This window comes from Coregonus clupeaformis, chromosome 8 (genome assembly GCF_020615455.1).
Source record: "Coregonus clupeaformis isolate EN_2021a chromosome 8, ASM2061545v1, whole genome shotgun sequence".
NCBI lineage: Eukaryota > Metazoa > Chordata > Actinopteri > Salmoniformes > Salmonidae > Coregonus > Coregonus clupeaformis.
The window spans coordinates 10,001,692-10,018,819 of record NC_059199.1 but is presented as its reverse complement, the minus strand read 5'-3'; the positions used below and the strand labels follow the sequence as shown (position 1 = coordinate 10,018,819).

At 45.1% G+C, this 17,128-nt stretch overlaps 1 protein-coding gene across 1 annotated transcript in view; it reads left to right on the top strand.

Moving 5' to 3' along the window:
* Window positions 1–4,988: 4,988 nt before the first annotated feature.
* LOC121571076 (cytochrome P450 26B1) overlaps window positions 4,989–17,128 on the top strand; it is a 34,392-nt gene continuing 22,252 nt past the window's right edge. Inside the window, exon 1 of the mRNA XM_041882323.1 lies at window positions 4,989–6,194. Coding sequence (XP_041738257.1) covers window positions 5,991–6,194 — 204 coding nt within the window. The 5' untranslated portion in view covers window positions 4,989–5,990. The remainder of the gene's footprint in view (window positions 6,195–17,128) is intronic.

Sequence of the window (17,128 nt, the reverse complement as noted above, 5' to 3'; positions counted from 1 at the left end):
TCGTTATTTCAGTGCGAACTCTGCTGGACAAATTTGGAATATCTGTTCCTTTAAAAAAAATAAGTGGACGTCGTCTCGCGGGCCGGATTGAACCATCTGGCGGGCCGGTTCTGGCCCGCGGGCCGTATGATTGACATCCCTGGCTTAGTGGGACTATCATTTTGTTTTTCAACAGGACAATGACCCAACACACCCCAAGGCATTGAGATGGTTTGGGATGAGTCGGACCACAGAGTGAAGGAAAAGCAGCCAACAAGTGCTCAGCATATGTGGGAACTCCTTCAAGACTGTTGGAAAAGCATTGCAGGTGAAGCTGGTTGAGAGAATGCCAAGAGTGTGCAAAGCTGTCATCAAGGCAAAGCGTGGATATTTGAAGAATCTCAAAAATAAAATATATTTTGATTTGTTTAACACGTTTTTGGTTACTACATGATTCCATATGTGTTATATATATAGTTTTAATGTCTTCACAATTATTCTACAATGTAGAAAATTGTAAAAAAATAAAGAAAAACCCTTGAATGAGTAGGTGTTCTAAAACTTTTGACCGGTAGTGTAAGTGAAAAATGTCAAACTGAATGTGCGCCATAGTGACATCGGATTGAATGAATTGAATAGGTTATTTTCAGGGGACATAGCGTGGGCTGTGTATGGGCTAAGGGTAGACCTGGGAATAGGTTTCCTTTTGGAATGCAGCCATGATGGTGTGGGTGGTGTTTTAAGCTGTATATGTTTTGGTATTGAGTAGGTATAGTGAAGGTATTGAGTAGATATAGTGAAGGTATTGAGTAGATATAGTGAAGTGTATTGAGTAGATATAGTGAAGGTATTGAGTAGGTATAGTGAAGGTATTGAGTAGATATAGTGAAGTGTATTGAGTAGGTATAGTGAAGGTATTGAGTAGGTATAGTGAAGGTATTGAGTAGATATAGTGAAGGTATTGAGTAGGTATAGTGAAGGTATTGAGTAGATATAGTGAAGGTATTGAGTAGATATAGTGAAGGTATTGAGTAGGTATAGTGAAGGTATTGAGTAGATATAGTGAAGGTATTGAGTAGATATAGTGAAGTGTATTGAGTAGATATAGTGAAGGTATTGAGTAGGTATAGTGAAGGTATTGAGTAGATATAGTGAAGGTATTGAGTAGATATAGTGAAGTGTATTGAGTAGATATAGTGAAGGTATTGAGTAGATATAGTGAAGATATTGAGTAGGTATAGTGAAGATATTGAGTAGATACAGTGAAGGTATTATATGTGAGGGGTCCTGTTCTGGCTAGGACATGGATATGTTAGTGTTGTGTGTCCCAAATAGCACACTATTCACTATTTAGTGCACTACTTTTGACCAGCCCCCTGCACTGTATAGGGAATAGGGTGCCATTTGGGACCCAGCCTTGAAGTCTACTTCAGACTAGGACATGGATATTATATCTTTATAAATATGTGTTACAAAACATTAAGGACACCTTCCTAATGTTGAGTTACACCCCCTTTTGCCCTCAGAACAGCCTCAATTCGTCGGGGCATGGACTCTACAAGGTGTGAAAGGCGTTCCACAGCGATGCTGGCCCGTGTTGACTCCGATGCTTCCCACAGTTGTGTCAAGTTGGCTGGATGTCCTTTGGGTGGTGGACCATTCTTGATATACACTGGAAACTGTTGAGCGTGAAAAACCCAGCAGAGTTGCAGTTCCTTCCAAACTCAAACCGGTGCGCCTGGCACCTGCTACCATACCCCGTTCAAAGGCATATTTTTTCTTGCCCGTTCACACTCTGAATGGCAGACATACACAATCCATGTCTCAAATTGTCTCAAGTCTTACAAATCCTTCTTTAACCTGTCTCATCCCCTTGATCTACACTGATTTTAAGTGGATTTAACAGGTGACATCAATAAGGGATCATAGCTTTCACTTTATTCACCTGGTCAGTCTGTGTCATGAAATTAGAGAGAGAAAAAGAGAGAGAGAGAGAGAGCGAGAGAGAGAGAGAGAGAGAGAGAGAGAGAGAGAGAGAGAGAGAGAGAGAGAGAGAGAGAGAGAGAGAGAGAGAGATTTTAACGGTCTTTTAATTAGCATTAGTTTTGTCCACTCAGTGTATATCTAGTTGAGTGTATGTTTGAATGAGCAGAATAGGTTAATAACTTAACATTTTAGATATTGTCTTATTTTAATAACCTAAAGGATACTTTACAATATGTAGCTTTAGTCATATGATTTAGAAAATACATAAATAACCATTGGCTATCAAAGGTACTGATATGCTAATGATATTGTCCTTAATATAGCTGAAAAGAATAGGTAAATAAAGCAATCAAAGTTATGGGTATCTTTTGACAGTTTCCATCTCACTCACTTGAACTTTCATCAACCCTAGCAGAACTTTCATCAACCCTCTCCCACAGAGGTGGTCCTCTGTAGCTCAGCTGGTAGAGCACGGCGCTTGTAACGCCAAGGTAGTGGGTTCGATCCCCGGGACCACCCATACACAAAAAAAAAATGTATGCACGCATGACTGTAAGTCGCTTTGGATAAAAGCGTCTGCTAAATGGCATATTATTATTATATTATATTATAGCAGCAAACACCGTCCTCGCCGTCTGCGTCAAGCCGCCTGCAGTGTGCTTTGTGCCCGCTAGGCGGCAGTGTAGGGCCGGGAGAAATACTGAAATACTTCCATCACTGACACCGAGACACGGACGGTCAGAGAGATGCATAGCGGAGAGTAAGAACGTCGATGGGATGCAGAGCAAAGAGAGGGAGAGCGAGAGAGAGAGAGATTCCTGGTATGTCTTAGAAAAACACCATGAAAACAAGAAGGCACAGAAAGCCTCTCGCTTCATTCAGTTCAAACACGGGGCACGTTGTCTTTGGCTAGGAGAGAATAACTGAGAGAAGATGGACAGAGAGAGAAAGAGAGAGAGAGATGGCAGACCATGGCTGTCCAGAGCATTTTTAGCATATACAGACAGACAGACAGACAGACAATTTGGAATGAATGGCATGGTTGCTGTGTGTGTGTGTGTGTGTGTGTGTGTGTGTGTGTGTGTGTGTATATAAACTGTACAACGCTACTAAGGTTACACAGAACAGTTAATTGTGTATTAACATAATGTTGTCTATATGTAAATGTTAAGGATGATGTTTGCAACGACCTCTCACAGTCTCACTCAGAATTAGACGTTTATTCATGTTCCTCCAAATGTCAAATTTCGAAGTTGCTCAAAACTTCGATGGTTAAGGTTTTGAATAGGGTTAAAACTTTACGTTTAGGCAATCATTCTGAATGGTTAAGGTAAGGGTTAATGTTTGGGATAGGGTTAAACACACAATCTTATGATCCAGAGCTAGTACGCCACCATCTTCCAGCAACACCCTAGCAAAACCCAAGCCTATTTTGATAGTAATCGTGCTCAATGTTGCCCCTAGTGGCCGGGTTTTTAAGGCATTTCCCGACATCCTCAAGACATGGATAAATGTCAAATTTCGAAGTCACTCTTTTAGCGATCTGTCTGGATATTTCACTATTATCAATTCATGCAGCCAGGGGACTCCCATGTGCATGTATTCTCTCAAACGTATATTGAACCCTCTGCGCTGCCGCAGGCTTACAATGTGTGTGTGTGTGTGTTTGTGCCTGGGTGCCTGCCTGCGTGCATCTCTGTGTCCATCTCCGTGTGTGTGTGTGTGTGTGTGTGTGTGTGTGTGTGTGTGTGTGTGTGTGTGTGTGTGTGTGTGTTCTGTGTGCGCAGCACCAGAGCTTGCGCAGGCAGCAACATGTCGGTCAGAGTTGAGTTGCGGGGTCAGAGCGGCGTGCTGCTGTTACGTAATCACGGAATAATAATGTTGATCAGAATGCGGACATAATTGAAACCATGTCCCCTCAACTCCTTCTTCATGCCTCGATGGAGAAACACAGAAGGGAAAGGCTGCGCAGAGAACATGTGGGCGCCAGAGTTTTATATAGTTTTATTATAAGATAGTACTGTATATGTCACTTGACTTGACATTGCGAGGGGGACTCATCTTATCCACTATGGTAGGTCAGGTGGTTGGATAGGTACAGGCGTTATACATGAATGAATGAATTCAGAAACATATATCTTCCTCCTTTATAGGCTTTCCGTGTCATTTGAAGAGTATATCCTCATGTGGCTCGAGTTGGCACTTCAGTTCCATGCACCGAAACAGTCCCGTTACTCACGCTTCCATCGGTTGTCTTTAAATCATTACCGTCCCTGGAACCGGTGGGTGAAACGGAGAACATCGATGAGTGACCGACAGGGAATATTGGAACGAAAAATATTGTAATTTCTTAAAAAATCCTCTCGGATTTGCGCCACGGGCTATGTTTCAATCAAACGACATTCTAAACGGTCTCTGTCCCTCCCGCACCACTGACGCGTTTGGGAATCTCAGGTGTGTTCATTGACGACTTGTTTGTAATAAATACATAAAATAAATAATTAAATAAGTATAGATACATAAATTAATCAATAAAAAACGATCGTGATATGCCCATTCACACAGTTATAGGGAATATGTCGCGCCAACATAAAAGTATATGAATCCAACTCTCCTTTATCAGAGAGGTGAGAGGTTCGCAGTGGTCAGATCCGAGTAAAAAAAAGCCCTGAAAAAACCTTTAACCCCATTTCCTCTCCCTAACCTTTTTAGCCCCCCCCCCGTCCCTCTCTGTCTCTCTCCCTCGGGTGGGCCGCCAGCTCCCGCACGCTCCTACCCCTCCTCTCGTTCACTTTTCACCCCGCCTCGGGGAGAGAGAGAGAGCGAGAGAGAGGGGTGGGGGGTGGGGGTGGTGGAGCCGGGGAGGACGGAGGGGAGGGGGAAGCCTCTAGCTTGCCTAGCCGTCTCGTAGTGACGTGGGTTGGGGTGCTTGGGGGCCGCTCTCTCTCTCCAACACTGGCCGCCTGCCGGCGCGCAGGCTGCCTGCTACTATATAAACACATACTGAGAGAGGCTGTCTGCGCTACTCACACACCGAGAAAAGTGTATGTGAAAGAGAGAGAGAGTTAGAGAAGGAGGGAGAGACGACAGATAGTGTGTGAGTGAGAGAACGAACGTTACCAGTGGAAGAGAGAGAGAGAGAGACGACTAACCATAGCCCCAAGTAGCATCAGAAGACTCCTTGAGCTCAGGCGCTCTGCTGCAACAACTAACGGCAAAAACGGATTATTCTTATTTTTAAACATTTTTATTTTCCTTTTTTTCTCTTCATCTGGCTCGTGAACAACACTTTAGTTTACAAGCTTGTGAGAGATTTAAGAAGGTATAAGAAGCTTTTTTTTTTTTTGTTTCGGAATAGAGAGTTTTTCTTTCCATTTCTTGAAACTTTTAAAAGAAAAGCCCCAGTTTATTTTCAGAAAACTTTCCGAGACTCGCTCACTGTTTCCACGTGCGCTCTGAGAGCGGGACAAATGCTTGTCAAACTGACTTTTTTATCCATTATTTTTTTATTTTCTTATTTAGGGCAATTGACCTCCAAATCAAACCAAAATGAGATTTCAAACGTTAATTCATCAGTTTCCACTCTCGTTTAATAATCTCCTTCATTCAAGTCATTGAAGGTTACGTTTTGAGAAGTTCTTTAGGACTTTTTTTTAATGCTTTTTTTTACACACTGATTGATAGGCAACATTTGGAACTGTGAGAGAGGGGGAGATAGGGTAGCGCATCACCTGTAGAGCTACCCACAGGCCTACCCACTCCATTCAAACTGAATTGGATCTATTTCAACAACATTTGCTCTATTTCAATATTTTTTATAGTTATATTTCATAATCAATCAATTATAATCAATCAAGTCCCTTTATCGATAACCATCGATACATTGATTGATCATCATCAGAGTATTTCCAAATCCCATCCCTATAACCCAACTTCCCCCAACCACACCGTGGTGAGATCAGTGATTTCCAACCACTCCACCACCACCACCACCACCGTCATCCAGACACCGAACCTTCCTCGCCATGCTATTCGATAACTTTGACCTGGTTTCGGCCTTGGCTACCCTAGCAGCCTGCGTGGTGTCCATGGCCCTCCTCCTGGTCGTGTCCCAGCAGCTCTGGCAGCTTCGCTGGACGTCGACGCGGGACAAGAGCTGCAAGCTGCCGATGCCTAAAGGCTCCATGGGGTTCCCCATCATAGGAGAAACCTGCCACTGGCTCTTCCAGGTAAGACCGTTAAAATAACTCTCTCTCTCTCTCTCTCTCTCTCTCTCTCTCTCTCTCTCCTCTCTCTCTCTCTCTCTCTCCCTCTCTCTCTCTCTCTCTCTCTCTCTCTCTATCTCTCTCTCTCTCTGTCTGTGACCGTTTGTGGGTCTGTGGATGATTGTGGGTCACTTTTACACACGTGTTTCTGTCTTCCCGTGGGACCTTCTAGACATGTCTCTCTGCATGTGTGGGTCTCTGTCTCTCTAGCCCATCTCTCTCTGCATAGCTCTGTCCATCTACTGTTGGATAACTGTTGGATGACAATATCTGTTGCACATCCAATTAGTCATTCAATTCACTCACGTTCGATGTCACTACATGGCCATGTGCGTAAAAATCGCATTTTTGAAACTATTTGTGCTATAAGATTGAGTTCATGGTTAGTGGTTAAGGTGACAGTTGATCTCTCTGTCTGGTCTTATCCCCCCCCCCCCTCAGCCGAACTGACCCGAGCTGTCACCTCTCTTCTCCTGGCTGTCCACGAGACGCTCCAGAACTTTAGCGCATATTTTCACATTTTACATTTTACATTTTAGTCATTTAGCAGACGCTCTTATCCAGAGCGACTTACAGTTAGTGAGTGCATACATTTTTCACCAACGGTATAGAATAGCGTTTTAGAAGTGTCAAGTTACTGAAACTCGAAAATAGCTTTTTTTTTACTAGTTAATCAAACTATCCATGGTTTATGTATTTAGGTTGGCCACTTTAGTGTAGGTCAGATATCATAACCCCACAAGCCTGAATAACTTGGCTTTGCATTCCAGTGTTCAAACTCCTAAACACAACGTTCAACTTCCATGGACCCATCGCACAGTCCGTAGCTTCTTAATACGTCCCGTCGGCGTCATATGAAAGAGAGCGATAAAAAGGTTGTGAGGGAGTGATTTTGGCTGCGTCCACCTTTTATAAAGTGATAGAATCATGGAACGACTCCGCGAGGCTGCACATTAGCCCCTCGGCTAAGTAACACTTGTCAGCGCGCTGAGAGAGAGAGAGAGAGAGAGAGAGAGAGAGAGAGAGAGAGAGAGAGAGAGAGAGAGAGAGAGAGAGAGAGAGAGAGAGAGAGAGAGAGAGAGAGAGAGAGAGAGAGAGAGAGAGAGAGAGAGAGAGACACACACACACACAGAGAGAGAGAGAGACAGAGAGAGACAGAGAGAGAGAGAGAGAGAGAGAGAGAGAGAGAGAGAGAGAGCACACACACACACACAGAGAGAGACAGAGAGAGACAGAGAGAGAGAGAGAGAGAGAGGGAGAGAGAGAGAGAGACAGAGAGAGACAGAGAGAGAGAGAGAGAGAGAGAGAGGGAGAGAGAGAGAGACAGAGAGAGAGAGAGAGAGAGAGAGAGAGAGAGAGAGAGAGAGACACACACACACACAGAGAGAGACAGAGAGAGACAGAGAGAGAGAGAGAGAGAGGGAGAGAGAGAGAGAGAGAGAGAGAGAGAGAGACACACACACACACACAGAGAGACAGAGAGAGACAGAGAGAGAGAGAGAGAGAGAGAGAGAGAGAGAGACAGAGAGAGACAGAGAGAGAGAGAGAGAGAGAGAGAGAGAGGGAGAGAGAGACAGAGAGAGACAGAGAGAGAACGAGACAAGGCGGCATGTAGCCCGCGTGTGGGACTTGAACTCTCCGTGCTCCGCTCCCTGCGTGCGCTTTCATTTATACACCGTGAGACGCGTTCCCGGAATGCGCCTGACGAGCCATGGCCAAGTTTATGGAGAGGAAGAGACAAATCATTCATGACATGAAATCTCTCTCTCTTTCTCGCTCGGACATCTGATTTGTCAGTTCGACTAAAACGCAGTTACGTTGAAGGGAAACTGGAAAAGCGGGCAATACAATGCCACGTTTCTCTGGGTTTATTTGGGAAAGTTTAGTTTTCAGCTGTAACCACTATTAGAAACAGATCACCAGTACCGAGAGGGTGTGCTCTCCCCGTATGCCATTCTATAATAGTTCCAAGTTAAAAGCTTTGAAATATATCTAAAAGCACTGAGATGCTTGTTGCTGGCTTGCACACTCACCTGGCAGAGAGAGAGCGCGAGAAAGTCGATATGAAAATATGGAGAAGGAGAGTGGGGAATATGCACGTGATGTGCACATCTCGAAGCAGTTTCAGTTTGACTACACAGTAAAGTCCAATAATGACTTTTTCCTCTCCAACAGTTTGGCAGCTGTGTGTGTGTGTGTGTGTGTGTGTGTGTATGTACCGTGTGTGTGTATGTACTGTGTATTGTGTGCGTGTGTTTGATTGATCCCGTCAAACTCCCCTCACTTCTCATTTACCTCGAGGGAAACTTCCTGACAGTTCTACCTGCTGCCAGGGCTATAACGGGGAATTGGTGTGTATATGTGTGTGTTACCGTGCAAGCTCCCGGTAAATCGACTCTCTCTCTCTCTCTCTCTCTCTCTCTCTCTCTCTCTCTCTCTCTCTCTCTCTCTCTCTCTCTCTCTCTCTCTCTCTCTGTCTCTCTCTGTCTCTCTCTCTCTCACGGCCTGCATACCCCCGGTGTGGTCCCGTTCATTCTCTCGCACTGAAACTCACCCTTCACCACAGGCATGCATGTGTGGTATGTGAAGGGTTTCAGAGTGAAAGCCTGAGCAGTGTGTATAAGTGTGTGTTCCGAGTGATGTCATCGGTTCACCTGCATATCATTAATGTCATCTCTGTGTTCTCCTTGTCACTGCCAGTCCTTTATTTCTGTCTTCTTTCTTTCTTTCTTTCTTTCTTTCTTTCTTTCTTTCTTTCTTTCTTTCTTTCTTTCTTTCTTTCTTTCTTTCTTTCTTTCTTTCTTTCTTTCTTTCTTTCTTTCTTTCTTTCTTCTATTGACCACAACCCCCCAAATAGACAATACAGACTACTGACCACAACCCTACAACTAGACAATACAGACTACTGACCACAACCCCCCAACTAGACAATACAGACTACTGACCACAACCCTACAACTAGACAATACAGACTACTGACCACAACCCTACAACTAGACAATACAGACTACTGACCACAACCCCCCAACTAGACAATACAGACTACTGACCACAACCCCCCCAACTAGACAATACAGACTACTGACCACAACCCTACAACTAGACAATACAGACTACTGACCACAACCCCCCCAACTAGACAATACAGACTACTGACCACAACCCCCCAACTAGACAATACAGACTACTGACCACAACCCTACAACTAGACAATACTGACTACTGACCACAACACTACAACTAGACAATACAGACTACTGACCACAACCCTACAACTAGACAATACAGACTACTGACCACAACCCTACAACTAGACAATACATACTGCTGACCACAACCCCCCAACTAGACAATACAGACTACTGACCACAACCCTACAACTAGACAATACATACTGCTGACCACAACCCCCCAACTAGACAATACAGACTACTGACCCCAACCCCCCAACTAGACAATACAGACTACTGACCACAACCCTACAACTAGACAATACTGACTACTGACCACAACACTACAACTAGACAATACAGACTACTGACCACAACCCTACAACTAGACAATACAGACTACTGACCACAACCCTACAACTAGACAATACATACTGCTGACCACAACCCCCCAACTAGACAATACAGACTACTGACCACAACCCTACAACTAGACAATACATACTGCTGACCACAACCCCCCAACTAGACAATACAGACTACTGACCCCAACACTACAACTAGACAACACAGACTATTGCCAACAACACTACAACTAGACAATACAGACTACTGACCACAACCCCCCCAACTAGACAATACAGACTACTGACCACAACCCTACAACTAGACAATACTGACTACTGACCACAACCCCCCAACTAGACAATACTGACTACTGACCACAACCCTACAACTAGACAATACAGACTACTGACCACAACCCCCCAACTAGACAATACTGACTACTGACCACAACCCTACAACTAGACAATACAGACTACTGACCACAACCCCCCAACTAGACAATACAGACCACCGACCACAACCCCCCAACTAGACAATACAGACTACTGGCCACAACCCTACAACTAGACAATACAGACTACTGACCACAACCCCCCCAACTAGACAATACAGACTACTGACCACAACCCTACAACTAGACAATACTGACTACTGACCACAACCCCCCAACTAGACAATACTGACTACTGACCACAACCCTACAACTAGACAATACAGACTACTGACCACAACCCCCCAACTAGACAATACTGACTACTGACCACAACCCTACAACTAGACAATACAGACTACTGACCACAACCCCCCAACTAGACAATACAGACTACTGACCACAACCCTACAACTAGACAATACAGACTACTGACCACAACCCCCCAACTAGACAATACAGACTACTGACCACAAAACCCCAACTAGACAATACATACTACTGACCACAAAACCCCAACTAGACAATACAGACTACTGACCACAACCCTACAACTAGACAATACAGACTACTGACCACAACCCCCCAACTAGACAATACAGACTACTGACCACAAAACCCCAACTAGACAATACATACTACTGACCACAAAACCCCAACTAGACAATACATACTACTGACCACAAAACCCCAACTAGACAATACATACTACTGACCACAACCCTACAACTAGACAATACAGACTACTGACCACAACCCCCCAACTAGACAACACAGACTACTGACGACAACCCCCCAACTAGACAATACAGACTACTGACCACAACCCTACAACTAGACAATACAGACTACTGACCACAACCCTACAACTAGACAATACAGACTACTGACCACAACCCTACAACTAGACAATACAGACTACTGACCACAACCCTACAACTAGACAATACATACTACTGACCACAACCCTACAACTAGACAATACAGACTACTGACCACAACCCCCCAACTAGACAATACCGACTACTGACCACAACCCCCCAACTAGACAATACAGACTACTGACCACAACCCCCCAACTAGACAACACAGACTACTGACCACAACCCCCCAACTAGACAATACAGACTACTGACCACAAAACCCTAACTAGACAATACTGACTACTGACCACAACCCCTCCAACTAGACAATACAGACTACTGACCACAACCCCCCAACTAGACAATACAGACTACTGACCACAAAACCTAACTAGACAATACTGACTACTGACCACAACCCCTCCAACTAGACAATACAGACTAATGACCACAACCATACAACTAGACAATACTGACTACTGACCACAACCCCCCAACTAGACAATACTGACTACTGACCACAACCCCTCCAACTAGACAATACAGACTACTGACCACAACCCCCCAACTAGACAATACAGACTACTGACCACAAAACCTAACTAGACAATACTGACTACTGACCACAACCCCTCCAACTAGACAATACAGACTAATGACCACAACCATACAATACTGACTACTGACCACAACCCTACAACTAGACAATACCGACTACTGGCCACAACCCCCCAACTAGACAATACAGACTACTGACCACAAAACCTAACTAGACAATACTGACTACTGACCACAACCCCTCCAACTAGACAATACAGACTAATGACCACAACCATACAATACTGACTACTGACCACAACCCCTCCAACTAGACAATACAGACTAATGACCACAACCATACAATACCGACTACTGGCCACAACCCTACAACTAGACAATACCGACTACTGACCACAACCATACAACTAGACAATACCGACTACCGACCACAACCCTACAACTAGACAATACTGACTACTGATCTCAACCCCCCAACTAGACAATACTGACTACTGACCACAACCCTACAGCTAGACAATACAGACTACTGACCACAACCCTACAACTAGACAATACAGACTACTGACCACAACCCTACAACTAGACAATACAGACTACTGACCACAACCATACATTACATTTACATTTTAGTCATTTAGCAGACGCTCTTATCCAGAGCGACTTACAGGAGCAATTAGGGTTAAGTGCCTTGCTTAAGGGCACATCGACAGATTTTTCACCTAGTCGGCTCGGGGATTAGAACCAGCGACCTTTCGGTTACTGGCACAACGCTCTTACCCACTAAGCTACCTGCCGCCCCATACGACAATACAGACTACTGACCACAAAACCCAACTAGACAATACTGACTACTGACCACAACCCCTCCAACTAGACAATACAGACTACTGACCACAACCCTACAGCTAGACAATACAGACTACTGACAACAACCCTACAACTAGACAATACAGACTACTGACCACAACCCTACAGCTAGACAATACAGACTACTGACAACAACCCCCCAACTAGACAATACTGACTAATGACTACTGACCACAACCCCCCAACTAGACAATACTGACTACTGACTACTGACCACAACCCCCCAACTAGACAATACCGACTACTGACTACTGACCACAACCCCCCAACTAGACAATACTGACTACTGACCACAACCCTACAACTAGACAATACAGACTACTGACCACAACCCTACAGCTAGACAATACAGACTACTGACAACAACCCCCCAACTAGACAATACTGACTACTGACTACTGACCACAACCCCCCAACTAGACAATACTGACTACTGACTACTGACCACAACCCCCCAACTAGACAATACCGACTACTGACTACTGACCACAACCCCCCAACTAGACAATACTGACTACTGACCACAACCCTACAACTAGACAATACTGACTACTGACCACAACCCCCCAACTAGACAATACTGACTACTGACCACAACCCCCCAACTAGACAATACAGACTACTGACCACAACCCCCCAACTAGACAATACTGACTACTGACCACAACCCTACAACTAGACAATACTGACTACTGACCACAACCCCCCCAACTAGACAATACAGACCACCGACCACAACCCCCCAACTAGACAATACAGACTACCGACTACTGACCACAACCCTACAAATAGACAATACTGACTACTGACTACTGACCACAACCCCCCAACTAGACAATACTGACTACTGACTACTGACCACAACCCCCCAACTAGACAATACTGACTACTGACTACTGACCACAACCCCCCAACTAGACAATACTGACTACTGACTACTGACCACAACCCCCCAACTAGACAATACCGACTACTGACCCCAACCCCCCAACTAGACAATACCGACTACTGGCCACAATCCCCCAACTAGACAATACTGACTACTGACTACTGACCACAACCCCCCAACTAGACAATACTGACTACTGACCACAACCCCTCCAACTAGACAATACTGACTACTGACCACAACCCCCCAACTAGACAATACTGACTACTGACCACAACCCCCCCAACTAGACAATACTGACTACTGACCACAACCCCCCCAACTAGACAATACAGACTACTGACCACAACCCCCCCAACTAGACAATACTGACTACTGACTACTGACCACAACCCCCCAACTAGACAATACTGACTACTGTCTACTGACCACAACCCCCCAACTAGACAATACCGACTACTGACTACTGACCACAACCCCCCAACTAGACAATACTGACTACTGACCACAACCCTACAACTAGACAATACAGACTACTGACCACAACCCTACAGCTAGACAATACAGACTACTGACAACAACCCCCCAACTAGACAATACTGACTACTGACTACTGACCACAACCCCCCAACTAGACAATACTGACTACTGACTACTGACCACAACCCCCCAACTAGACAATACCGACTACTGACTACTGACCACAACCCCCCAACTAGACAATACTGACTACTGACTACTGACCACAACCCCCCAACTAGACACTACTGACTACTGACTACTGACCACAACCCCCCCAACTAGACAATACTGACTACCGACTACTGACCACAACCCCCAACTAGACAATACTGACTACTGACTACTGACCACAACCCCCCAACTAGACAATACTGACTACTGACTACTGACCACAACCCCCAACTAGACAATACCGACTACTGACTACTGACCACAACCCCCAACTAGACAATACTGACTACTGACCACAACCCTACAACTAGACAATACTGACTACTGACCACAACCCCCCAACTAGACAATACTGACTACTGACCACAACCCCCCAACTAGACAATACAGACTACTGACCACAACCCTACAAATAGACAATACTGACTACTGACTACTGACCACAACCCCCCAACTAGACAATACTGACTACTGACTACTGACCACAACCCCCAACTAGACAATACTGACTACTGACTACTGACCACAACCCCCCAACTAGACAATACTGACTACTGACTACTGACCACAACCCCCCAACTAGACAATACTGACTACTGACTACTGACCACAACCCCCAACTAGACAATACTGACTACTGACTACTGACCACAACCCCCCAACTAGACAATACTGACTACTGACCACAACCCTACAACTAGACAATACCGACTACTGACCCCAACCCCCCAACTAGACAATACCGACTACTGGCCACAATCCCCCAAATAGACAATACTGACTACTGACTACTGACCACAACCCCCCAACTAGACAATACTGACTACTGACTACTGACCACAACCCTACAACTAGACAATACTGACTACTGACCACAACCCCCCAACTAGACAATACTGACTACTGACCACAACCCCCCAACTAGACAATACAGACTACTGACCACAACCCTACAAATAGACAATACTGACTACTGACTACTGACCACAACCCCCCAACTAGACAACACAGACTACTGACTACTGACCACAACCCCCCAACTAGACAATACTGACTACTGACTACTGACCACAACCCCCCAACTAGACAATACTGACTACTGACTACTGACCACAACCCCCCAACTAGACAATACTGACTACTGACTACTGACCACAACCCCCCAACTAGACAATACTGACTACTGACCACAACCCTACAACTAGACAATACAGACTACTGACAACAACCCCCCAACTAGACAATACCGACTACTGACCACAACCCCCCAACTAGACAATACCGACTACTGACCACAACCCCCAACTAGACAATACCGACTACTGGCCACAATCCCCCAAATAGACAATACTGACTACTGACTACTGACCACAACCCCCAACTAGACAATACTGACTACTGACTACTGACCACAACCCCCAACTAGACAATACTGACTACTGACTACTGACCACAACCCCCAACTAGACAATACTGACTACTGACCACAACCCTACAACTAGACAATACAGACTACTGACCACAACCCCCCAACTAGACAATACTGACTACTGACTACTGACCACAACCCCCCAACTAGACAATACTGACTACTGACCACAACCCTACAACTAGACAATACAGACTACTGACCACAACCCCCCAACTAGACAATACTGACTACTGACTACTGACCACAACCCCCCAACTAGACAATACTGACTACTGACTACTGACCACAACCCCCAACTAGACAATACTGACTACTGACTACTGACCACAACCCCCCAACTAGACAATACTGACTACTGACTACTGACCACAACCCCCCAACTAGACAATACTGACTACTGACCACAACCCTACAACTAGACAATACAGACTACTGACCACAACCCTACAACTAGACAATACAGACTACTGACCACAACCCTACAGCTAGACAATACAGACTACTGACCACAACCCTACAACTAGACAATACAGACTACTGACCACAACCCTACAACTAGACAATACAGACTACTGACCACAACCCTACAGCTAGACAATACAGACTACTGACAACAACCCCCCAACTAGACAATACTGACTACTGACTACTGACCACAACCCCCAACTAGACAATACTGACTACTGACTACTGACCACAACCCCCCAACTAGACAATACTGACTACTGACTACTGACCACAACCCCCCAACTAGACAATACTGACTACTGACTACTGACCACAACCCCCCAACTAGACAATACTGACTACTGACTACTGACCACAACCCCCCAACTAGACAATACTGACTACTGACTACTGACCACAACCCCCAACTAGACAATACTGACTACTGACTACTGACCACAACCCCCAACTAGACAATACTGACTACTGACTACTGACCACAACCCCCCAACTAGACAATACTGACTACTGACTACTGACCACAACTTCTCTCTCCGTCCCTCTCCTCCCTCCCTCTCCTCCCTCCTCTCTTCCCTCCCCCTCCTCTCTCCCTGTCCTCCCCCTCCTCTCCCTCCTCTCCTCACCCCTGGGGATTCCAGATTAGTGTGGTGACTGGCACTACCCCTCTTGCCCCCTCTTTCACCCCTAGAACACCATGCTCCCTCGTTCCCTCTCTCTTTCCCTCCTTCTCTCCTTCTCTCTGAACAACCGTAATCTCTTCACACTGTTTCCAGGGTTAGACCTCGCTCTCCTCTATCTCTCTCTATCTCTCTCTCCCTCTGGGTTTCTCCCTCTCTCTCTCTCTCTCTCTCTCTCTCTCTCTCTCTCTCTCTCTCTCTCTCTCTCTCTCTCTCTCTCTCTCTCTCTCTCTCTCTCTCTCTCTCTCTCTCTCTCTCTCTCTCTCTCAATCAATTCAATTCAATTCAATTTTCAATTCAATTTAAGGGCTTTATTGGCATGGGAAACGTGTGTTAACATTGCCAAAGCAAGTGAAGTAGTGAAATAAACAATAAATATTAACAGTAAACATTACACTCAGAAGTTCCAAAAGAATAAAGACATTATGTCATATTATGTCTATATACAGTGTTGTAACAATGTGCAAATAGTTAAAGTACAAATGGGAAAATAAATCAAT